This window comes from Ruditapes philippinarum, unplaced genomic scaffold (genome assembly GCF_026571515.1).
Source record: "Ruditapes philippinarum isolate M1 unplaced genomic scaffold, ASM2657151v2 ctg406_1_1_1_1, whole genome shotgun sequence".
In the NCBI taxonomy this organism is placed as follows: Eukaryota; Metazoa; Mollusca; class Bivalvia; order Venerida; family Veneridae; genus Ruditapes; species Ruditapes philippinarum.
This window is the reverse complement of record NW_026865760.1, coordinates 143,709-170,706: the sequence shown is the minus strand read 5'-3', so window position 1 is coordinate 170,706 and position 26,998 is coordinate 143,709. Positions and strand designations below refer to the sequence as shown.

General features: G+C 30.7%; 1 protein-coding gene across 11 annotated transcripts in view; it reads right to left on the bottom strand.

The window, feature by feature from the left end:
- LOC132730205 (sodium channel protein 1 brain-like) overlaps positions 1-26,998 on the bottom strand; it is an 83,373-nt gene that overhangs the window by 18,165 nt on the left and 38,210 nt on the right. For 8 of the 11 annotated variants that reach the window (XM_060716065.1, XM_060716068.1, XM_060716062.1 and 5 more), the window contains 12 exons: positions 24,474-24,602; positions 22,987-23,099; positions 21,777-21,992; positions 16,632-16,834; positions 16,051-16,185; positions 13,581-13,637; positions 9,105-9,195; positions 6,840-7,177; positions 3,882-3,905; positions 2,814-2,985; positions 1,296-1,552; positions 313-483 (listed from right to left, as the gene is read on the bottom strand). In XM_060716065.1, the coding sequence (XP_060572048.1) occupies positions 313-483; positions 1,296-1,552; positions 2,814-2,985; positions 3,882-3,905; positions 6,840-7,177; positions 9,105-9,195; positions 13,581-13,637; positions 16,051-16,185; positions 16,632-16,834; positions 21,777-21,992; positions 22,987-23,099; positions 24,474-24,602 (1,906 nt within the window). Of the gene's footprint in view, positions 1-312; positions 484-1,295; positions 1,553-2,813; positions 2,986-3,881; positions 3,906-6,839; positions 7,178-9,104; positions 9,196-10,533; positions 10,549-13,580; positions 13,638-16,050; positions 16,186-16,631; positions 16,835-21,776; positions 21,993-22,986; positions 23,100-24,473; positions 24,603-26,998 lie in introns of all 11 variants that reach the window. The other 3 variants (XM_060716071.1, XM_060716070.1, XM_060716072.1) reach the window with 3 other exon arrangements.

Sequence of the window (26,998 nt, the reverse complement as noted above, 5' to 3'; positions counted from 1 at the left end):
AAAACATTTTTTAGCAGTAAGTTGCATAAAAAAAATGATATTTATTGCAGGCAAATTTGGGCTTCCATATAGGGGGAAATTTAGGCTTTGAGGGGGGAAAAAACATACTATTTTGAGGGGGGAAAGGGACCAAATTTTGCCGAATATTTTGGTGAAAAAAAAACACTGTCTGAACAAACAAAGCAATACTTATATCTTAAATGTAATCTTGCAAGAAGTATTCACAAGTGTGACTAATGACATGTGTTACATCTAAGATATAAAATCCAGAATTTAGTTGGAACAAATAAAAAATAAAATTATTATACTAACCAATCTGAAGGATCGGAATACAGTAAGACCATCAACACCGGTCACTGACATATCTACAATACTGGCTATGACAATCACAAGGTCAAAAACGTTCCATGGGTTCTTGAAGTAAAACTTGGTCAATGCTGACAATTTTAGTATTGCTTCAACAATAAATACTCCAGAAAACACCTGAAAATATAGGACACCAACTGTAAGAGTAGAACAGAATAATAATATCTGTCATATATTTGCGGTTTGGATCGGAATATCTGTCCCAAGGGCCCTGATCTGAACCGCAAACATATGTCAAGATATTTATTCTTGCATATTCGTTACATGATATTCCATTATATTTTAAACTCTTTACCTTAATAGAACAATTTTCCATGGAAATTTATGTTGTTACACCCGTAACTATTTTCTTACAAGAGCATATGAAATTACAACTTCATTCATAACGGTAAAATTACATCATCCTTAGCATGCCATCCCTCATGCCAGATCAAATTCTGGCATGGATAGAACTAATGGAAACGTCAGTCTGATGTGCAAGAAATGTGTACATACAGCAAGAATTGTAATAAAATAGATGTAGGACATGATATCATGAGACAAGTAACTAAAGATTAGTATCTCAGCATCTCTTCATCCAATCAGGCATTCACACCACAATTTTGACATGCTGATTGTTAAGAAATGGTATTTTTGTCCATAGAAAACTGTAATTTTCAATAGTAACAACAAAGACATATGAATAATCACTTAATTTATTGATTGATTAGTTATCTGTCAAGTGGACATCAACTTGTCATTAGACCATTTATTAAGTGGGACTTATATCATGCCTCAGCATATACAAATTTTTAAGTACAAATAGTTTGTAAGGCATTTAGTATCCAGTTTTCTTGCTTTAAAAACGTAAAGGTAAAATATGGTAAATTTTCTTGAATTCTTTTAAAAGCCTGTATTAGTATAAGAAAGGGTCATTTAACAAGTCTTACATAGTTTGAGACATCTAGTAGTTGTGTAAGCGCATCTGGCTGGTTATGGTGCTCAGCAGCCATGAAAGCTGTGTTCAACAAAATACACAGAATGATAAATAGATCAAACAACGGCTCAGCAATAATCTTGAAACATATCTGTTGAAATTTGATCCAGTGCAGCATCAGCCTGCCCCCACAGCAGTTCCAGCAACATTCAGGGTTCCTGTTAATCACCTGACCTTTCTCAGGGTCATTCTCGTATGTGTCTTCAGCAACTGAAAAGCAAAATTATTAATATTTTACTTTCCTGGAAACAAAATACAAAAAAACAAAAACGTCTGGCTTTGGCTTTAAAGTGTAAACAAATGGCTTTTGCTTTAAAGTGTAAGACTATAGTTTTATTACATATTGCTTTTATGTTCTGACTTTGGTTTTAATTATAGCCTAGGTTTGAGTAAATTTAAAATCAACTGATTCAGTAGAATAAGCCCATGACAGCTGACATTTACAACACTGTACTTGATGCTAGTATCTTTTAAATTCAACAGTAGCTATCATACTACTAGCATACTTATATTGTTACTGCTAACATTTGCAGAGTTAAATGAAATTTTAAAATAATAAAGGGCAATAATGATATATGTTTAACTTTTCTTTCTTTTTTTTAATCAAATTGTAATATACATAAAACTTGTCCTATTTTTTTTGTCGTTTTTCTACCTAATAATACTATAATCTATTTCTATTGATTGATTGACCTAACTAAACCTTTCATATATCTAACACATTTCTCCAGGTATTCAAATCTATGTTTCCAATTTTATTTTTTTTACTGAGTGATAAAAGTTCAATTGAATTAACAAATAAGGAGCTTATAACTGAAGAAAGTAATTATGAAATCTAAATTGTAGGTATAAGGCCAATAAATAGGCATGTTAAAGCAAACACTGACTTGACCTTTTAAATTACATAACATAATCCTACTTAAAGTTAAAATATTATGTTTATATGGTTAAATGGCATAACTATAAAACTGTAGATTCTTTTTAAGAAAGTTTAATGACTTAAGACAGTCTTGCTCTCAACAATTAATTGTGATCTTTTACCTAGAGATCTGTGGTCCAAGTGCAAAATGGTGTTGACTTATACAAAAATAAATCAGCCGTATCACGACAAAACCAACATAATGCGTTTGCGGCCAGCATGGATCCAGACCAGCCTGCGCTTCCGCGCAGTCTGATCAGGATCCATGCTGTTCGCTTACAAACCCTATAACAAGTAGAGAAACTGATAGCGAACAGCATGGATCCTGATCAGACTGCGCGGATGCGCAGGCTGGTCTGGATCCATGCTGGTCACAAACCCATTATGTTGGTTTTGTCATGACACGACTCAAATGAGATCCAATCATACTGCTCTTAACTTAAACAAAATTTCATAGTTTATATTCAAGTTGCATCACTAAATTTATATAATGTGCAAGTAACATAAATTAAGCTTTAATGAAACCAAACAAACACTGCGTTAGAGACTTACCATCTATAATAACAACATTTGGATATGTTTTGGCCACATATTGTCTACCAGGACCATTTCTATTAACTGTCTCTTCTGTGTCATCTTCGTACATTCCTTGATCTATATCTCTCTCCGTCTCCTCACCTACCATCTTATTATCATGTGTTAATGTCACTCCAGAAGATGACACCTGTAATAATATTGCATATCCATTACCCAATAAGAAACATTGTGGGTTTTTTTCTAATAAAATATTTAAGCTGTCTCTCATGTGTATATTACAATTTATCTTGGAATATAACATTTTTTCCTAATTCAAAGATTTTTTTATGTTTTTATAGCCTATTTTCATACAAGATTTTCATATTCTTTTAATTTAAACATATGTACCATAACTTTGTATTAGTTACAATTAAACATTAACTAAACATTAACTGTATGATTTTTATACTTATTGATTAAAACTATTTTTATATTATTACATTTTTCTCAGATTTATAAAGCCTTGTGTTTTTGGTACATTTCCTGACAAATTAATCATAAACAAGGATTTTAAATGTCATTTAATTGGAACTTGATTAACCAGTTTCAGTGCAAGTTTACAGCAGTCAGAAAAAAAGGTTCTGTGCAAAAAAAGTACAAAAAGAGATATTTTAGTATCAAGACTATTGGCTTGAAAAAAAGCTAATTGTTGAGTGAGTATAATTAGGTTTGGCCGATGCCACCAACACTGTAAACAGCTTCCTGACACCACAGTGTTTATGAGCTGCAGTAACATTGTTTTAAGAAGAATTATAATCAGAAGAAGAATAATAATCAGTGTATTTTACAGTGGTCCAATATATCACCTGTTGTCATTCCTTACTTCAGTTTAATACAACCAATATCAGGAATAAAGATAAAACTTTATTCTATGTGATGAAAGCTTAAAACAAAACAGAGTGCTCTTTAGAACAAAAAAGTCTGTATACGTTATAACAATTATGAAGGTACCGGTATATGAAAATTTTAGAGTCATATTAGGAGAGAAATTTGTTGACTTGGAGCTGTTAGTGACAGCAACATTAGGAGAGGGATATAACTCACCATGGACCTATTAGTTGGTTGACGCTGAAATTTATATCATTGCTGTTGTTTTTGTTTTTATACCAAGTTTTATAAATAGTTACATAATTCCTGGGAATATGGTTATTTATTTGTTAAGCCAAACATTTTGCTCTTGAATCACGAGTATTTTTGGCTTATAACTATGAAATATTTCACACAAGTGTTCTGGTCGTTTTTTTCCCCCCACTATTTAATAAAATGCTTATTGTACAATACAATTTTTGTGCTTTGTGTACTAAATAAAGTTATAGATGGCATGATGGTTACATTTATCATGCAACTGCTATGGTAACTGCCCGATAACACTTGCCTGATAATTATTTTTGATATCAGGTCAGTAACCTGATATCAAAAATAAGCCCCGCCCATGTTAACGGACTTTTTTCAATTGCTTATATTCTCATTTTCATCAGCATGTGAATTCTACAATGTAATCTCATTCCCTTACAAGTCTTGAATCAATGTGCGATATTTATTTATTTATTATTTCGATTTCAATTACGAATAAATTAGATAGCGAATAGTTTGAAGTGACGTCATAATTTATATTGCAAATGACATCATCGATGTTCACGTCATACTATACATGTAATCATAACAAACAGGCTAGACAATTTTCTTTGAGAACTTGTAAATGTTTACTTTATTTCGCCGGATTATTATTTAATAAGTGAACAAATTGTTTCGTTTGAAAAATATGACGCATGTTTGTGTAGCTTTTGTTTGATTGCCGATTTGACTTTTCTTTGATTGAAATAATCGAGAACTTTTGAATTTGACAATTCAAGACAAAAATTGCAGTAAAGTTTAGTTTATGTGATTCTAAGCGGATTTTTGGATCGATGTTTAAATTAAAGGTAAGAATGTTATCGTATTAGGCCTACATTCTGTTGTATCTTTTATCCGAGTCGAAAGAAAAAATGGCCTCCAATTACAAATTCTAAGTTTCAGGGGCGGAGGAATTTGTTTTCAAGAATTATTTCTTTGAACAAAAATGCCCCTTTTTAACGAAATTCGCTATTTAAAAGTAGATTATTTTGTTATTTTGACAGTTATTATGTGTTACATGATAAATAGAAAAACATGCTACTGTCTTTTGATATCAATTTTATCAGGCTCGGCTGATATGGGCAGAAAGGGCTCGGCAAGCCTCGCCCTTTCTAGCCCATATCAACCTCGCCTGATAAAATTGATATCAAAAGACAGTAGCATGTTATTCTCTATATGTAGCCCTGTCTTACTAAAATATATATAAAGTTATGTCTTTCATTTAGTCCAAAAAATAGCAATTAAATACTAATTACACACAGGCTTTATAGCTTGGTTAATTTTGGTAAATGTTTGATTACACTTAGTACTGATGACAATGACATTTATATAAAAGATTTAGTGATGAAAATTATGCAAGAAGCTGCAACTCTGGTACTTTTTGCCTTCAGATATCAACTAAGAATCTAGTGAAATTTATATAAACAAGGAACATTACAAATTGATATTAACTATATGATTACAAAATAAATTAATGTCAACTTAAGATAAAATGATATGTTGTTAAATTCATGAACTATTTATCAGATAACTACAATAGAAATGCATATCTGATATCAAAAAAAGGATATGATAATTATATATCAACTACAGAAACAAAAAAATAGATATCAACTAAGGATATATAAATTTGATATCAGCTATGAAACCACTTGGATATATGTATATCTATATAAATATCAGTCTAATTATCAATATAAAGACACCATTTACTGGTATCAACTTTATGACACTAATAAGATATCAACTATAGAGAAAACATTTAGATATCAACTTTAATGACACTAATTAATTATCAATTACCGATATAGAGGCACCATTTAGATATCAACTTTAATGACACTAATTAGATATCACTTATGGAGACACAATTTAGATATCAACTTTATTGACACTAATTAGATATCACTTATAGAGACACAATTTAGATATCAACTTTATTGACACTATTTAGATATCACTTATGGAGACACAATTTAGATATCAACTTTATTGACACTAATTAGATATCGACTCCAATGACGCCTGAATAACATATCAAATATAACAACACTAATTTGATATCAACTGTCGAGACACCAAAAAGTCATGAAAGCTAATCTAAGTTTAACTAATGAAGTATCAGATAACTAGAGATGCAACACGTTTTGACTATATGGTCTTTATGCAGAAATAATACTTACATCATTTGACATCTTTGTGTGAGAGAAAAAACAACAAATAGAAATATTAGAAATCAAAAGGGAGGAAATGGGGACCAGCTTAAACATCAAGTATACAGATAGTATACTTCGATCATTATCAGCATATCTATGAATAGTTTACAAAGTCAAGAGTCATAATACACTGAGACAGATTTTAAAACTATGATATAGTAAACATATACAAACTAGCAGTACAAATTAAAATTAGGAAATGTAAAATAGATTGAAATCAAGCCTTTTTTCCTTATATACATGTAGTTACTTAAATTATAAACCAAGGCATTCACAATAGCAAAACAAATCTTTTTTCTCGAATTGAAAAGCATAAAATCCCATTGTAAGTCTGTATGTATTAATGTTGTTGATTTTTCTTTGAAAAAGTAATTTTGTTATAAAAATGAATCTGTTGAAATACTTATAGAAAATATGAATACAAAGGCTATCCATAGAAGCTACTATTTTATTAATTATGTGTTTATTACAAGTAATAACCCTAAATTTGCTAACTTTGGTTTTTCATTATGCTTTTTTCCCCAATTCAAATGGTGTTGGTGGCATTTACAAAATGTTGAAGAAAAAAAAGGCCTGATAATATTAAAAACATTTAGCTTCTACAACATAAACCAACAAATAGCTAACTTCTAGGATTATATTCATAAAAAGTAATAAACATTTAAGTAATTACCATTCCAGAGCTGGCTTGTTTCACAAATGGTTTCTTGATCTTTTGTCCATCTTTCTTTATGATGTCTATTGTGCTTCCTCCAAAGCTGCCATCCTCATTGATCAGATAGTCTCCATCTTTGCTACCATTTGACCTTGAACTTTCTACAGAATTACCCGTACCACTGTCTTTACTTGCCATCTTTACCATAGGATTCCGTTTAATATGAGGCCGTGATTTATCTGCCATTGTTTGATGGTTTGGGTTGCCTAGGGGACGTGTAGTGGAGCTTGTAGGTATTTTGGCATGATGGTGTGGATACGCCATCTCTACTGCAGCTTTTGCAGCTTTCACCGTCTCTGTTAACAGTGATAAATATATGTCACTAAACACCTTAAACACCTGACCTAGACCAGGTTGAATTTATGTTATTGGCTTGCCCAATGTTGTGAATTTGTAAATGTCCATTGTTAGATGTATTTAAATATCAAAATACTGGACAGATTGCATATATTCTGGCTCTAAACTGATGGCAAAAGCAAGGTACTATTGCTATAGACAGGAACAGAATTCTTCTTTTTACTGACAGACTCATATTTTTATAGATTTAAATACTACAAGGTAAGTTCCAGTGCTCAATAAATCAAATGTACAAATAAATATTGGCTTTTATCAAACAATATTCACTACATGTTTATAGAAAAGAACAAATTAACAAATTAAACAACATTCAAAACAAGAACTGTCTAAGGAGCATTCATTCCACCTTTCTCAGTGCTAGGTAGTAAACTGCACATTTTTTACAAAAGATTTAATTTGAAAAAAAAAACTTGGTCACAGTTCAATTAAATTTTTGTCTTGTTACTACTGGAACACTTGAACTTGACTTTTGACTGAAAAAGGGTGTGACACATAGCACTCATCATTGAATGCTACATACAAAAAGTTTGAAGTACAAAAGTCAATTCACTTTGATATGGCCAGTTAAATGTTTTATTAATACAGGTATCAGTGACCTCGACCTTTTGACCTCCCCAAATAAAAAACAACAAACAAAACAACAACAAAAAACAGGTGTCAGGTACAACTTATCAAGTTGAAGCTACATACAAAGCTCTCAAGGAAATGCACATAGATCAAATGACCAGTTTTATGTTATTGCAGGTCCCAGTGACCTTCACCTTTGACTTTTTGACCTCAAAATAGATACAGAAGATAGAACTTATTCAAAGGCATCTGCAAGTTTAAAGATAATAGCTTGATTGGTTTTAAAGTATTTGACCACTAACAAAAGCAAACGGTTAACCAATGCTTATGCCACCAAGAGGGTCTTAACAATTCGCCTTTCCTCTAAAAAGTGGAGCTAAAATCTATCACTGTAAATTATTAAACAAACAAGAAGATTTACCTATATTCTGGTTTCCTGAGATTGTTAGAAGCAAAGCAAAACAAAAAAATACAAGTATATAGTACATTGTCATTTAACAGATTAAATATACACAGGGTCAAATTTTAATACAAAGTACACACACAGAAAAAATATTTTTACAAAATATATGAACAAGGAGGCTAATTAACATAATGAACTTAAAGATCTCCTGGAGAGTAAGTTAAACTGCTGTTCTATCAACCTTAATTGTTCCTCATATATCAGGTACACCTTGATGTTATTTTAACCTATAGAATTAACTATAAAACATAAATAGTTCATCATTCATACCATATTTTGATCTACATTTAAGACTTAATTCACATTTTGTCTTACTTAAATCTTTTAATTTGAAACTTAATGTATAATGGATTTGTCCAGTTTTGAACTTGGATCTCACCATCATTGACATTAGAGGATTTGAAATAAAATATTAAAATCAAGCAGCCTACACAGTCTAAGGTACAGGCCAACTAAGTTACCTTACACTGGTGATTAATCTCTTTGATTGCACATCCAAAACTCCAGGCAAATTGTTAATTGGATAATACATGTATCAGACTTTTACTTTTTGTATCTAATTTACATGATTAAACCAAGATAGCACGATGGTATCAATGTAACTGTATAAACAATTCTATTAAAAAACCCAAATGAAATATACTATTGTAAGAATATAAATTATTATAATGTCAGTACACATCATTATCAAGAAATGTTTCATTGTGTGCTAGACAAGACTTGATTATTTAGCAAAATTTTTAAATGAAAAAAAGTTTCCAAGTGACATTACAGAAATGTTAAAGAAGTATTTTGTGTTATGAGAAAGTTTTCATTTTTCTTTAATGTACACTTACCATCAGCTAGGTCTTTCCATGGATCTTTCTTTTCTTCCTTCTTCTTCTTTTTCTTCTTTTTATTCTTGTTCTTCAATTCTTTCTCTTTTTCCTGAAATGAAATAATGAAACAGAAATAATAGGTAATAACTTAAAACGAAGAATTGGGCATTATTCATGTAATGAAACATATAAATATCTAAAAATTTGAAGCAAAATTCTTAATAAGTAAATAATTCATTTTTATAATCTTCTCAGTGTATAATAGAAATATAGAACTGTACACTAAACTATATTTCAAACATTAAATTTTCATGGAATTTATATCATTTATGAAGAGTTTCTCGGGAACACATGCATTATAGATATAATATACATGGTTTTTACTGATCTACATGACTGTTATCCAATACATATCATATAATGTGGTTGTTAAATTACTTGTTCTCAGCAGGGTTGAAAATATTAGCACATATATCACTCCTATAGGTTGACTTTAGCAGTTTGTCAGTGTATCTATATATTAAAGAAATAAATTTTGCAGAAAGTTTTAGCAATCATAAGACATTGGTTGAAGATAAGAAAAATAGCCTTTTTGATAATGTTTGTTCTTGATTGCCCATCATACTTACTCAATGACCTTGATTTCTGTCAAGGGAAGAGACCTAGACTTAAATTCATATTGGAAGAGAGAGTCACAATGATTTAGATTTTTTCGTGTCAGAGAAAGACACATTGTTTAAATTTATACTGGCAGGAGTCACCTTAGAAGAAATTTGTAATGACCAATGACTGGTTGAATTCATAAAAAATATATAAACTTAAAATGTTCAACCCAACAATGAACAAGCAACTTAAATGCATTTAAATATACCATAAATATATAGTATAATTGTATTATGTATAATACCAACTTGCCCCAATATTATATCTATCATATAGCATATATCTATACATATTCAAGTATGTAAATGACTTCTTTAACATTCAGGCATAAAAAATATATAAATACAGTAACTTGCAATTATAACATACAAATTTTAATGACTTCTTGTGACATAAATGAAATAAACATTGTAACTTGCATTAAACATACAAATTTGAAAATTATATGTGGTCAATAAACACTGAATAATTGACCATTATGTCTTCATCTTATACCTACTGCTCTTTTTATTGCAAAAAAAACCCCATTTTTTTTAAAGAGAACATTGGAAAATACAAGGAACATAAAATGCTAATTTTACTAGTATTTTAGTGCCACTTTAATTTCATAACATAGAGGAACTGAAACTATTGAAACTGATTGACCACATATAAACGAAACACGATGAACAAATTGTGAACAATAATAAATAATGAAATGACAACATATCAGAATGAACAAAAATGAATGTAAAATGTGAACATTGTATGAGTTTAGTGAAATACAATGGTAATGTTAACCTACCAGCTGCTCGAGTAACTGTTGTAAAATATGAATGAGAAATATCTGTTATATCATTCAATACCTACACCTAGCTTGCATTAATAAATTTTGTATCTAAAATGATTCAGTTTATCTCAAAATTCAGTTGTTTTTTTAAATGATGTATCCTTTAGTATGTTGAGTGAATTATGCATGTACAATTTACATGTAAGTAGAAAATTTGAACAACCGAAACCTTGCAAAGTATGGTACAGTAAGGAAGGGATTGAAAAAAAGTATATATATAATATAAAGTGTTATCTCCCTTTGTTTTATGAACACCATTGTAAATATGAAAATAATATATCAATATTTCATCAGTATAGATCATAGGCAAATCATAACATTTCTTCAATTCTTAAGTATGGAAGAAAAGTTTTATCTATCTCAAAATTGTATACAAGATGTGTCGAACATAATTGTACAAATTTCTTACTTGAAGATAAACTGCATCTTACCTAACTCACACAATTACAATGTTGTTAAACTATATCAAAAATCACGTTTTCAATTAAATTGTTAAAGACTATATAAAATTGGCATGCAATAATTACACTCTAATTATATAAACTTTATATTCTGTTTACTCATGGCCAGTTTTTATAATCTCATAAACCTAATCATTCAAAAATGTAACAGTCAAAAAGTATTCTATAACTGCATGTATATGTAAAAAAAAGAAAAAACAGACAGGAAAAAGAAACATCACAATTGTTCCTCTTTATTTATGTACTAAAGCATATTGAAGAAAAGCATAGTGAAAAAAATAATACTAAGAAAAGTGCAATTTTAACTGTTTTTGGAATGAAATGTTTACTGCTACTAAAGTACAGCATTATTTTGAAAAGAATAAAGCATTTTGTACAAAAGTCAAGACAATAAATACTACAGTCAATATAAAAATGACAAAAACAACATAGCAATACTGTCAATGATTCTGTTATACTCTCAAACATCCCAGCATTGTCCGATATTATACATTCATATCTATATTTTACTTTTCTATATTATCCCCTAGTATTCTTAAAATTAAAAGCCATACCTGTGTCATTAAGAAGCTCTGAATAAAGATCTGACATAAAATATATGTATTTAAATGTTTGATTTTCTTTCCCAATATAAAATAGCAATCTTGAAAAATCTAATGTGAGAAAAAGCAATTGTCAACAGTGTCCTCTTTTCTAGACATAGTATTGGTCTTTATCTACAGGTTTTACAAATATTACTACAGTTCCTTTAAAAGTTTAAAGAATTTCAATATGAAAGTATATTGTGCTTTTAGTACAGATTTAGGTCAGACTGCACTAAGGTGCAGCTAGGCTGGCCTGGCTTTATGCAGATGAAAAAGGCTAATCACTTATTGCTAATTGGTTAAAGTAGATGAAATTTTGTACAGTCAAACCTGTATAATATATCCCCAATATGTGGTCATTGTTGACAGGTGGTCTAAATAACCAGTATTTATTGCCATGGAATTATTGTAATGGAAAACAAATAGCTAGGTGTGCTGAAGAGAGAGGTCTTGCTATGAGGCAGCTTCTGAAGAACAGGTATGACTGAAGTCCTTATACTACAGGTAATTGTTAGTTCCTATCATACTAACAAACTTGTAAACTTTGTAAGTTACAATACATTAAAATGGTGAGGCTCAACCCTAAATATGGCTTTAAGTCCTACAACTAAACCAGCTGGTGACCATTTAACTAAGTGGTTAAATCATATATAAAAATAGCATCTTATTAAAATCTGTCAATTCATTTATTTATAAATGTTACAGCACTTCCTTGCCTACAACCTACGATGAAAAAGGTCACAACAAGTTGTACTATAGTACATATATAAAATCAGGTCTGACAACTCTTATTATACTTTATCATTATTCAAACATGTTTTGAATTGTTAAATAAATAAAAAGTAAATAAAATATATTATCAGACATAAAATCATGTCAACAAATTTGTAAACGAAATGTTAACTATTGATTTTTTAAATGAATACTTTATCTGTTTGTATACAAATCATTTCAGTATTATTATAATGCAACAATTGAGAATAATCATCATGAATATTTTGATGAAAAACTTTAACAAAAGAGTTAAATTGAAAAGGATAATCTATTCCTATGAAAGTTAATTTAGTATCTTCTCCAAGATGAATAACAAATTATTATTTATAATACTTCATTCAATAACTTTTCTTTGATAAATAATAAATCATTATTTTTATACTTGATTCAGAAGGTTCTCTATAATAAATTATTATTTATACAGTAAATGTGACTGATATACTACCTTATTGTCTAAAAAGAAAATTCTCCAAACTTGAAACTTGACTTTATAGTTATATATCATTGTATAATGTTCAAGTAAACACAAATTTATAAAGCTTTAATACCATTCACCAAAGTGTATTAAAACAACTCACTTTATTTCTGACATATAATGACTTCAAAGTCTGATCATGGTCTGCATTAAATGTAATTCATACAGTACATATTTCCATATTTTCTCTAAAAATATTGAATGGTTGAGTCCAGATTGATGAATTACTAAGTCCATTAATGATATTTAGCATTGTAAAGGATAATAACAAAGGTTTTAATAGTTTCCAGGGAAACTTGAGTAAAGTGAGTTGTTTTATTTAGCGAGGAATTTTCATATAACTTTTAACCTACTGCAGATAAGCTTTTACCACCAGTATCATAGAGCGCCAGGCCAGCCTGAACATCTTGTACAGTCTGACCAGGCTCTACACTGTTACCTAAACAATTTTTAGATTTTCATTTTGATATCCCAAAAATTGATATTGGACAGTTGATGTCTGTTACAAAATTTCAGTAGGTTAAGAGTTAATTAAGAATTGAGCTGAAAATAAGAAAAGACAAGACACATGTAAAGAATGTCACAGGTTCAATGCAAAATTGTAGTATCTCATATTATATAACCTGAGAGATTCAACATTTTTGCATCAAGCCTTTAAGATAGTGTTATTTTAGGCGCTTTGAGTCTACACTAGTGAATCACAGTTACCTCAGTCCCATTCTCAGAGTCAGCGTATTGTTTAAACATTTTCATTTTCGGTTTACCCTGAAACAGTTGCACCAAATAAATCAATATCATAACCCATACCCTGATGAATTTATGTAATGGACACATTCCTGTTTTGAATTTTTGAACAGTCCATATTTACTTTAAGAATTACACAATACACAAAAAAAAGAAATTGTACCCAACAGCACAGACTGTCCTAGCTCTATACTGGTGACAGAAGCACAGACTGAAGTCATTCTCATCTTTAACATTAACCGAGTGAAGTAAATCAGTGGCAGAAAGACTGCTCACTGTCATGGACTATTCTAACAGTAAGTGTTGAAATAAAGTCTAATACCAATTTGGAAGTCACTAAGTGCTCAAATTTACTAAAATCTATACTAAGAAAAATATTACATATAAATTTGGAAAGAAAAAAAATGACGGAAAAATCAAACATAAATCTATAATCAGGTGTGACTGTTTAAAAAAAGTTATAACTTCAATGCATCTTAGTACTATAGACATTAAATGAAAAGTGCATTGATGAAAACAGAATAAAAAGAAATGCAAAGTGAATGACATGTCTGCATAATTTTCCTACTGGAGTTGATATAATATTGATGGATGATGCATATGAATATTAAACTAATCAAGGTGCATAATTTACTGAAATGAGGCAGGGATTTAATATTAAAATTTAAAGAGCATCAAATATCTCCTTAACATTGAACAAAATATTTACTACTTATAAAGAATGAATGTAATGATGAAATTCTGGATAATAGCACATATACTTTAGTTGAAAGTTAAACTTTATCACATATTAACTGTAGTTTTTAATTTAACAATTTTATAAATACATAATTGTAACTCATTCTTGATATAATTATGAGAAATAGGCAGCATTAAGCAGTGTTTTTTTCGTTATCAACCTAATATTATTAGAAATGTATGATGAATATAAGAGGTAAACAAATAATTCATTTTTTCATGATTTGAATGATGTGTTTGAAATATAAAAGCATAAAAACAAATGATGAAAAATTCTAGAAATTTATGCTAGGCATTTTTTCTAACTGATGTCATACAAAACAGTGCAAAAAAACAGTTTAAGCAACTATATGTGTTTAAATTCTATTGCATTTGTATGTGTGTTCCTTCATTGGTTTATCTACTCTAGATTTGCATTGTTACCATGTCAACAGTATTAGTTTGAGCTGAAATCTTTTGGTTAATTGCAGAACGTGAAGTCTTGTGGCGTCTTTGTTTATGAACTTCCTGATTAGTGAGATAGGCAAGTGGAAAAAAAGCAAACTAAGTTTCTACACTAGATATTATTTTCGCTGATTCATATATACATTGTATTCCTTATTATTTTATTAAATGATAAATTTCCAATTTCATTTTACTTTTTAAATATCATTTACATATAGGTAAACTCTCAGGATTCTTTATGACCTACATTGCATCTTGGAAATAACCTGTTCTTGTTATTTTTTTATATTCATCTAGACATAAACCTCTAAGACTTTTAATTTCATAAATCTAGAGATTACACCTAGATTGCACCTATAGTTACCGGGTAATCTGTGTTGTGTTGATTTCTGTTACAAACATCTAGAAATTGCCTCCCCTGATTTCATCACAACATAACCTTTCTCGTTTCTTTATTATACACATTGACATATTATTTATCTCCCCTGATTAATATTTCATTGTAATCCTACCTCCCTTGATTCTTAGTATTACATTGGTTGATGATATTTACAATCATTTGGTTTAGTCTGATGCTTCTAAAATGAAACCTTAAATCATATGAAAGCAAATTAAGCATAAGAAAATATTGTATCACACTGGAGAAAAAAAATATGTGAAAGATTTTTTTCTCCAAATAAGTAAACAAGAGCTGAAATTCTAACATTAGCACAGCATAGCAAACTTTCTAACACTCTCTCATCAAATGATGCTTAAAAAGTTTAAAAAGTTTTCATTTGCCTTAACTCATGTTCCTTAACAAAAATATCATTGATTCATCAATATATACCCTGGTATATAAGGTGATTAAAAAATATCAGTTCCTGTTAGTTATAGTGAGTTTGGATATTAATTTGTTACCTAAGTTACATAGCATAATAAAAAGTTCTGTTGAACAATTTTTATCCATTTTGTTTCTATTGTTAGGAAAATTGAAATTAAGCATTTCTTATTAGCATTATTACATTTAAGACAGTGCATTAAAATTAGAGGAGTATATTTTGTGTACCGAGTACATTGTGTGCATCTATCAATGCTATAAGTCAAGTGTTATATGACCACTTCAAAACAGCAAATGTGAATATCATATTAATCATCAATGTTGAACCATAAGTAAGCAAAACTTGGTCAAAAAGCTGTGATCTAGGGGATGTAACTCTGTTTCAAATAACTGCAAAAAACATGTTCCATATAATCGTGAGAGGATGCCTACCTTGCCAGCTGCCTCAGATTCCTGTTCATAGGACATTGCTACGACAGCCAACATCAGGTTGACCAAGTAGAAAGCACCGAAGAATACCACAAAGATGAAGAAAATTACATTCCAAGGGCCTGAAGTCTTTAAAACCTAAAAAAATAATACCAGTTTAGGTTAGAATCAACTTGTTGCTAACTTGTTTTAGGAACATATTTGTTTTTAATATTATAGAACAAAAGAAATTATCTCACAGGTAACAAGGATCAAGCATTTCCTACACAATATTTCCTTAGTTATATATCTTTAGTGTTTATTAATAAATATAAAAAACAACCCGATGAGCCAATCAATTACTATGAACTACTATGAACACAATTTAATTAAATAGTAAATTTGAAAATTTCCCCTTAGCAATCTTACTAGCATGTACCACTTCAATATGCAAAAGGAAACTTTTTTTTAAAATTTACTTAAGATATTTTTTATTAACTGATGCATAATACATGTATTAGACTATTGTATTGATTTGAGTCAAACAAATTTGCTACAGTAACTACATTTTATACATTGAGTCGGCCGTATATAAACAACTGTACCTTGTTATATGTATCTTCCCAGAAATCAAGTGTCATCAGTTGAAACGATGTGAGCATAGCCCATCCAAAGTGGTCAAAGTTTGTGTAACCCCAGTTGGGGTTTTCACCAATGTCCTTCAAACACGTATAATTGGTGGGACACTTGAATGAGCCGGAAACATTGCCACATAACACAAACCCTTCACCATCGTCATACCAGTTAGCTGTAAAATATTTATAATTTTTCTTTTTATAGCAAGATAATTCACATGTTACACTTATCTACAAAGAGACTGCAAAATGAAATTAAACTTGAAATGTGTCTATAGGACACATATTTCCCCACTTCATTTGCTTGTCACAGTAGCATTTTTACATTCTTATTGTATATTATAAATTATAAATTGTTATATTATGACACCAAATCAACAGGAGTCACATGCTGCTCATGGGCAGGGTCTCTACAGAGTCAAGATTTTACAAACTTAGATTTATTAATTTGAAAGTTAGTGTCTGATCAAACAGAGATTTATCATGGAAAATGTCCCTTAAAAGTAACATTAAGGACAGGTTATACATTCAATGACAAGGGAAACATCATGTTGTAAGTACAGACAGACAGACATACAGACAGACAGACATACAGACATACAGACAGACAGACAGACAGACAGACCATACTATAACAGAATGCATCCCACTTTACAAGTGAGGGACATAGAAACAAAAGTGGACAATTAATAATGAAAATAACACGCTAAAAGGGAGTGACCCACAATAAAATACAATTGTACAGGCCAATATGTCAGTAATTCTGCATTAACCTTCAAGAACAGGATTATCCTTTTCTTATATTTATTGTTAACCTGTACTTGATTTCAACTGAGCTTAAATGTTTTAGCATTGAGAATGTAAGTAGTTACCATAAGATATTGCTTTAACACAATGATTTGTTTGCTCTATGTATAGGATTTAATATATAATATAGGGTTCAAGTTGTCAACTTGTCCGGGGCAAGCATATGGAGAAATTATTCAAATTAATATTATAAATATAACATTTCTGAGGAACAAATTTATTAATTAAAGTCAATGTACAGTAACAGCACATGTCACATTATTCTTATTACTGATTATAATAATGCAAAAAAAAAAAACAACCAAAAATTACCCCCAAAAACTATGAAAAACAGCAAATATCACCATTCTCAATGCAATAAAAACAGAGTTTTTGATACTATATCAAAATTGAAATGAGCCGTGTCATGACAAAACCAACATAATGGGTTTGCGACCAGCATGGATCCAGACCAGCCTGCGCAGTCTGATCAGGATCCATGCTGTTCGCTATCAGTTTCTCTACTTATAATAGGTTTTGTAAGCGAACAGCATGGATCCTGATCAGCCTGCGCGGATGCGCAGGCTGGTCTGGATCCATGCTGGTCGCAAACCCATTATGTTGGTTTTGTCATGACACGGCTCAAATGTCACACCTATGGAAATTATACTTTTAACCAGGTACTGTCTGATACAATATGGTGCATCAATTTAATAAGTGTTCAAAGTGACAAGTAATTAAATCAACTTTTGTAGATACAGTCACTATTAATTTTTTGGGTAAATTTCTGCTTTTTACAAGTGCAAAATAACAACAAATTTTTTTATACATGTTAACTTAAATAGTTATAGTAAAACCATTACTGATTAAAAGAAAGAAAGAAATTCAATCCTAACATGTAGTAATCTTAATCTGTAAAGAATAGGGGCAACCATGTGACTAAATTTTAATTATTTTTATCTCATTAGAAAAAAGTTCTCAAGGACATATAATTTACATGCAGGTAAAAAAGCAATTAAGGATATAATTAAAGTGAAATGTGTACAGACAAACGTCACACAGATATAACTCTGGTACCTTTGTATGCCTATATAAAAGATAGGAAGTGTATTTTCAATTATTTGTTTAGAACAAGGACAGTTATTCGATCTTAGTGTTAAAATCTCAATAAAAGGACATTCAATATACAATTGTTAGGAAATTGATCTTTTTTTATGAGCTATCAAATGTCAAAACATTCAAAATATTTTCAACTTTTGAAATAAAAAAAGCTGAGCCAATTCACAAAAATGACAGGTAATAAAAGTTTTTTCCCACCTATAATCAATTGGTATCAGCAAATAATTAAATCACAGTAAAAACCATCAGTGCTGAGCATAGTCTTGATTTCAGTGTGATTTTAAACTTAACTAAAAATGAGTCCCACAGTACTTGCATTTCTTGTCTTGTTTTTATTAATTACAAATCCAACATTTTCATCGGGTGTAGTGTATCTGATTAGGGACATCTACCACTTCCATAATGCCAACACAATCAAAAGAAACCAAATAATGTTTCATGTTCCATAAATAAATTATGAATATTTTTATTGTATTTTTTTGCTTCTACACACGCGCATTTATACCCGAGATATGCCATGGTAATTAAGACAATATAGCATTTTTTTTTTCACTTTGAAGTAAGTCAGAAAATAATATGTTCTAGGTAATATATTTCATTTACAAATTCTGTACTGGTTTAATTGTGATAAACCTGTCTTAACAATTAAGTCTTTGTAAGTACTTTTAAGTACAGATGTACTAATATAATTCACCAGTGTTTTTGCAAGGGAAACTAAAAAGACTGTCATCTGTGGTAAACTTGCTTCAACTGGGTAATTTTCAAGGGAACAAATATGTATTAAAACATATATAATGAGTTTCTCTAAAGAGTTCTATAGCAATATTAAACTAGAACTGCCACTATCATGGCTTGAATACCCCCGCATACCACTTTGTCAGAATCAACAGTGGCCATTTAGAGCTCAAGAACAACCTCCCTGCCAAATCTGAGGTTACTAAGACAGTGCATTGCTAAGTTATGTATTCTACATGCTTCAAATGTGAAAATGTCAAAATCAATACATTGCGGACAGGACATTCTTTAGCAATTGAGAAGAAAAGCTTTTTTTTTGTCAAGGTCCCTGTGACCTTGACCTTTGACCCAGTGACCTCAAAATCAATAGGGGTCACCTTATAGTCATGATCAACATCCATACCAAATATGAAGACTGTGGGTCAAAGGAATCTTAAGTTAATGGGTAGACAAACTTTTTGAAGTCAAAGTCCCTATGACCTTGACCTTTGATCCAGTGACCTCAAAATCAAAAGGGGTCATCTACTAATCATGATCAACATCCATGCCAAATATGAAGACTGTGGGTCAAAGGAATCTAATGTTATTGGGCAGTCAAAGTTTTTGAAGTCAAAGTCCCTGTGACCTTGACCTTTGACCTGGTGACCTCAAAATCAATAGGGGTCATCTACTAATCATGACTAACCTCCATGCCAAATATGACGACTGTGGGTCAAAGGAATCTAATGTTATTGGGCAGACAAAGTTTTTGAAGTCAAAGTCCCTGTGACCTTGACCTTTGACCTGGTGACCTCAAAATCAATAGGGGTCATCTACTAATCATGACTAACCTCCATGCCAAATATGACGACTGTAGGTCAAAGGAATCTTAAGTTATTGGGCGGACAAGCTTTTTGAAGTCAAGGCCCCTGTGACCTTGACCTTTGACCTGGTGACCTCAAAATCAATAGGGGTCATCTACTAATCATGACTAACCTCCATGCCAAATATGAAGACTGTAGGTCAAAGGAATCTTAAGTTATTGGGCGGACAAGCTTTTTGAAGTCAAGGCCCCTGTGACCTTGACCTTTGACCCAGTGACCTCAAAATCAATACGGGTCATCTACTAATCATGACTAACCTCCATGCCAAATATGAAGACTGTAGGTCAAAGGAATCTTAATTTATTGGGCGGACAAGCTTTTTGAAGTCAAGGCCCCTGTGACCTTGTCCTTTGACCTAGTGACCTCAAAATCAATAGGGGTCATCTACTAATCATGACTAACCTCCATGCCAAATATGAAGACTAAGGGTCAAAGGAATCTTAAGTTATTGGGCGGACAAGCTTTTTTGAAGTCAAGGCCCCTGTGACCTTGACCTTTGACCTAGTGACCTCAAAATCAATAGGGGTCATCTTCTAATCATGACTAACCTCCATGCCAAATATGACGACTGTAGGTCAAAGGAATCTTAAGTTATTGGGCGGACAAGCTTTTTGAAGTCAAGGCCCCTGTGACCTTGACCTTTGACCTAGTGACCTCAAAATCAATAGGGGTCATCTACTAATCATGACTAACCTCCATGCCAAATATGAAGACTGTAGGTCAAAGGAATCTTAAGTTATTGGGCGGACAAGCTTTTTGAAGTCAAGGCCCCTGTGACCTTGACCTTTGACCTAGTGACCTCAAAATCAATAGGGGTCATCTACTAATCATGACTAACCTCCATGCCAAATATGAAGACTAAGGGTCAAAGGAATCTTAAGTTATTGGGCGGACAAGAAAAAACCGACGGACGGCCGGACGGACGGACGGAGCTGATTCCAGTATACCCCCCTTACAACTTTGTTGTGCGGGGGTATATTTTTTGAAGTCAAGGCCCCTGTGACCTTGACCTTTGACCTAGTGACCTCAAAATCAATAGGGGTCATCTACTAATCATGACTAACCTCCATGCCAAATATGAAGACTAAGGGTCAAAGGAATCTTAAGTTATTGGGCGGACAAGAAAAAACCGACGGACGGCCGGCCGGACGGACGGACGGACGGACAAGCTGATTCCAGTATACCCCCCTTACAACTTTGTTGTGCGGGGGTATAATAACAGGTAACACAATTGCACTAAATATTGTATTGAATACAAACACAATCTGCCAAAGTGCTTACAGACGTTTTAATACCAGCGACTGAAGTATTTCTATTGTGAATATAGCTACATGTACCTAGAACTTGCAGTAATTTTCCAGACAATACATATAAATAATGAACACATTAATGATTAGTAAGAATCAGGACAAAGAGGTGAACCTGGGAATGTGATCAGCACATTTTTATTACAAAATCAAAGACATAATGTTATAACAGCAGATCCTTGTATTTCGGCATAATTTGCCTCTTTAATTCCCTGTGTTATGTCAGTGTTTGCAACACTGAATCTGTATGTTAGTGATTATGTAGCTATAATTAATCACCCATCAAATCATACGGAGATACTTACATGAATTCTTTATATGATCATTATAGAACTGGGCATAGCTGTATGCAGGTGTGCCTGTATAATCTGGAGCTTCTAAAACACATTTCTGCCTCAATGTTCCCATGTAGATTTGTAGAGAGAATAAAGCAAATACCATAAGGCAGAACAAAATGAGCATCATCACTTCTAACAACATTCGGAAAGCTCGAAGTAGTGCGTTCACAATTGTTTTTAGACCTAAAATACAAAAATTATACAATGATTAAAGTTCCTTTTAGCTATACTTTCTCATTTTCAAGCTCATCTTTTATTTCAACTTGAATCTTAACTGTAATCTGAGCAATAAGCTTATTATATTCCAGATTTACTTAAAGCCTTAACTTTACTTAAAAAATTCTGTTCTGAAATAAAAAAAAAAAAATTAAGAAATTAAAACCATTTGATTTTTTTTTACTTAAAAAAGTACGCAATATTATTTTTTTAATTTAACTCTACTGTATACATCTCTTTCAAACAATCAAAAGTGAAAATGATGAAAAAAAAATTCAATAAATGGGTGGTCTAGCTTATATAATATATATCAATAACAAATATCTGTATTATCAATTTCCAATGCTCAATCATTAATAAAATCTAGATGAAATAGAGAAAAACATCTTGACTAGTTTTATTTTAAAGTCATAATAATTGAATTCAGATATACAATTAACTTGTCAAGGCACCAATCATCTGTGAACTCGTGGCATATATTATGATATCTTAATAAATCAAACACAACAAAATTGAGCACTTAAAGTAATTAGGTCTCTCATTTATTTCACAAGAAAGTTTGACTATTAATCAATACGACTTTATGCCTCCGTTGATAACTAAAACATAGTTAGCCAGTTGTTATGGGTTTTAATTCAATAGCATTATTTCTACCACTTTAAACTTGGAGTTAGTCTAAGGCATGGTTGTATACATGTATTTGTAATTTAAAATGTCAAAATGGTCGAGTTTAGTGTCAAAAATTTGGTAAATGATCTCAGATATTTTTACATTAGTATGAAATGCAGACAAATTACACAATTTTGGACACTATCACATTGCATTTACATATTGAACAAAAAAGCAATAGGGCATCCAAGCTACTGGTTTTTACATGTAATTAAATAATTATGAATACAGGAATAAGTAGACAGGTGTGAAAAAAATATAACTTGTATATATACCAATATTACATATATACCTGGTACAATTGAGATGGTGCGAAGAACTCGGAATACCCTAAATGTACGTATTCCCTGCAGATTTCCTAGACCTCCTCCACCACTTGTATTTTCTAGAATAATTGTTAAATATCTGAAAGACAAAATGCCAAAGATATATTGAATTTAAAGCATTTTTCATATAAATAAAAAAGAAAAGAAAAGTACAAATAGAAATATGTCCAAAGGACATAGATGAAGCCTATGTTTTGTCAATTTGAGGGTAGTGTGACAGCAGCAGGAACAGATAAGGGCAATTCTATATGCCACCCAAATTAGTTAAAGAAGGAGGCATAAAAAGTAAAAACAACAACAATGGAGAAGTTCTCTATTACAGCATTTTTAAATACCACTCGAATCATTATAATTTTTCATAACTTAAGAAATTCAGACAATATAATAATAAAATCCCTAAAATATGTTCTCATCATATAAATGTATGTTTTTACAAAACTACACAATGACATGGACATAGTATTAAAACATATTATGAATGAGTTCATATTTTCCTATCTTTTTTTATGCTATTCTGAGAAATTGTACCGTATTGCACATTTCTCCACATTTGTTTGACAAACTGACAAAATATATATGAGAAATGAATGAATATATCAAAGAACATAGAGACTATGTACCAGGTGGAATATATATTAACGTTTGTAACAATGACGTGGGTAACATTCATAATTACTATATACCAGATATTAGTGATGTTTTCTCATTTCCCTAGTACAAAAGTGCCACATTTAACATAAGCACTTTCATACATATTGTTCTTTTCTCAGCTCAAGTATACAAACTTACATAAATATTCATTGCAAGTCTGGAGGTTTTTTGTTAAATCATAATTGTTAGTAACAAGGAAACAAGCAATAGCAAAGTAAACATTATGCTGAAGTCAAAGGCAATATCTAACATTATCATAAGAGATTTAATAAAGCTAATCTAATTTGACGCTATGACCAAAACGTACTTAAAACTAAATCAATAATAAATTGAAAGTTATAATAAGAATCTAGCTAAATGTATATCAAAACCAACACAGAATGGGGAACTATGACCTGGTTATTTAGGGTGTCTGCCTCTCAACCCTGGGAACATGGGTTTAAGCTCTAGTGGGGTCATGACCATTGTTTCTTGTACAATACCAGAAATAGTTAGGTTCCAGGAGAAAACAAGAGTGGTAAAAATCTAAGCATTTAATCTTATCACTAGGCAGCTTAATTAATTAATTAAATAATCTTAGAATTAATTGTGGAACATGTTTCCGCAAAATTTTAGAAGAAAATTCAAGAAGTAAGAACAAAATTCTAGCTAACATTTTTCTGCTTTTTACCTAAATTGTCAGAATATCAAAAAAATGTTTTGACTGCAACTGACCAATTCTAATGAAAGAAACAGAAACTTTATTTTCCTTTAAACATTATTAAGCCTAAAGCATTGTCCTATTTCAAAATAAATATCTTACGCTGAACAGATGACAAGAAAATCGAGCCAGTTCCAGGCGTCTCGAAGATACGTGAACGAGTTAATGATAAACCCTCTAGCAAGCAATTTGATTACCATCTCAACGGTGTAAATAGCAAGAAATACATACCTGAAAAATAAAAATAAAGTAAAATTAAAATGACAGATTCATTAAAAACACTCTTTCATTTTCATTAACAAAAATATTTTTCTCACACAAAAAAATGGCTATATGTTAAAATTAGTAAGAAAGTAAATATTTGTTATTGTAACATGGGCGTATATATTACATTACAACAAAAGTACATCCACCTTATTTTAATTTAACACGGTGTATAGTCTAAAAGTACAAGGCATCTAATGTATGACATGACGGTTATAACTATGACACAAATAAGTATGCTACAAAAATTGTTCAGAATAAAAATCTTATGGTATAAAAATTTAATCTTGATGTCAATTTGTGAAACCGATATAATAATTATAAAACAGTTAAAATGATTATTATATCACGCTTTGAATTTGTCAGTTGTTAAATAAAAGGATTGAGATATTTGAAATATAAACAAATATTTATAATTGTATGGCTATTAAGATTGACATTTGTACTTTAGGACAAGTGCTCTTTATATTTAATGCTCTACAATAAAGCAGGATGAACTGAACATGTTGTTTAAATTGTGTGGACCTGAGTTTCAACTGGAAAAACAAAACAACATGATATTGAATGAGCAGAATATTTTGGGGTTAAACCATTTTTAGATTTAAAATCTTAAAGAATTTTGAATTTGATACAATTTATTTTGGTACATACAACTCCTGACAATATTTTATTTCCAAATTACATTATTTCTATAATCTTGTTGATACACTGGACAAGTATTTATCAGTATTTGATTACCTAAACTACGTCAGAGCTTGAAAATCCAATCTATATTTGGTAAAATCATTTTACATAATATAAAAACATAACATTCTGTGAAGCAAAGATCATACAAGCTGTTGCCAAAGTTCATTTATCAGTATAAAGCATGAATTTTGTATACTTATATTATTGTTACATCATGCATCTATCATACACCATTTAATAATTTAAATCAATTAGTTATCTTATTTATATATCTGTACAATTTGGCTCATGCACAAGTCTCAGTCAAGGCCAACTCACCTACTTTTATAACATTATCTTATAATACCATCAAATTTTGAATTGACAAAAATGTAACAACTTGATTTTGTACAATGATATACAAAGACTGGCTCCCTGCATGGTTATAATTACAAAACTTTCAACAATTATGTGGCTTTGGATGAAACTAAATAAAACATTTCACAATCCCCATCATACTGAGTATGTGATGAATCGTAAATGATAGTATAATTCTACAAAAATAAATGTTCTTTATTCTACAATTCTGAGATGGAATCTTTCCTTTCTTTTTTATTGATTTCAAAAACTAATTTGTGTACATTTTAAACGGCAAATAATTGATAAATGCCATTAGTATCCTGTAAATCTAAAAATAGCAATTACTGCAAAAACAGGGATCAAAAGAGCATTATGCCATGGTTAACAGCTTTTCTCAACAACACTGTTATGAAAAGTCACTAAAACTTATCAGTTGTCACTAACCTATATAAACTCTGTCTTAAGACAAATAAAACCGGACTAGACACTTTGAAATTATTTTTTTTTTACGTTATCATTTAACTTTTAGAATATGTTTCCCTTAGTAAGCATTAAGGCCTAAAATGACATTTTTATGAGTAAAGTAAAATGCAGGCATCATGTGCTTCAGTCAGATTATGACATCTGGACATAAAGTTTTATTATTTTTGTCATCTTCCATCATAAAACAGCAAGATGCATCAGAATTTGAGAAATATGATTCCTTTTATTTTTCGTGAAAGTAAAACAAACAAAAACTGCAACTGTATAATATACAGACAGAGAGACAATAGACAGACTCTGTGATACCAAACATTAGATAAGATTTTCTATTCATAAGGTCTCCATGGAACATCAGAGCTGTCAACATATAAGACATTTGCATAATGTCTCTCAATCTCTCTTACATAATTTCCTTCTTACATTTTCTCATTTTCTTGTCTGCGAATAAGTTAATTTTTTACAAAAAAAGGAAAAGAAACTCATTTTTTAAGGAGTATGAATCTCTTGTTTTCGCAAGGAAAGTGGGTGGGTGGGAGAGGGTCATTGAATGGATATTGTGAAGAAATTAGTGATACATGGTCAACCCTTTATTCCTATTACTTTGCAACTGAGTCAATCTATTTTATAAACAATTAGTCACCTAAACAAGTAAACTGCTGTGCTTTACAAAAAACATAATTGTCATGTTCATACATCAAAAATAGATATAAGTAGCAAAAAGTATAATCATTAAATTATAACATTTGTACAGTTCCCAGATTGTTTAGTTAATCTCTTTTGTTTTTTATAATCTACAAATACCAGTATGCATAATGAATGCATAGAGAACAGTATAAAGGGGAGATAACTCTTTA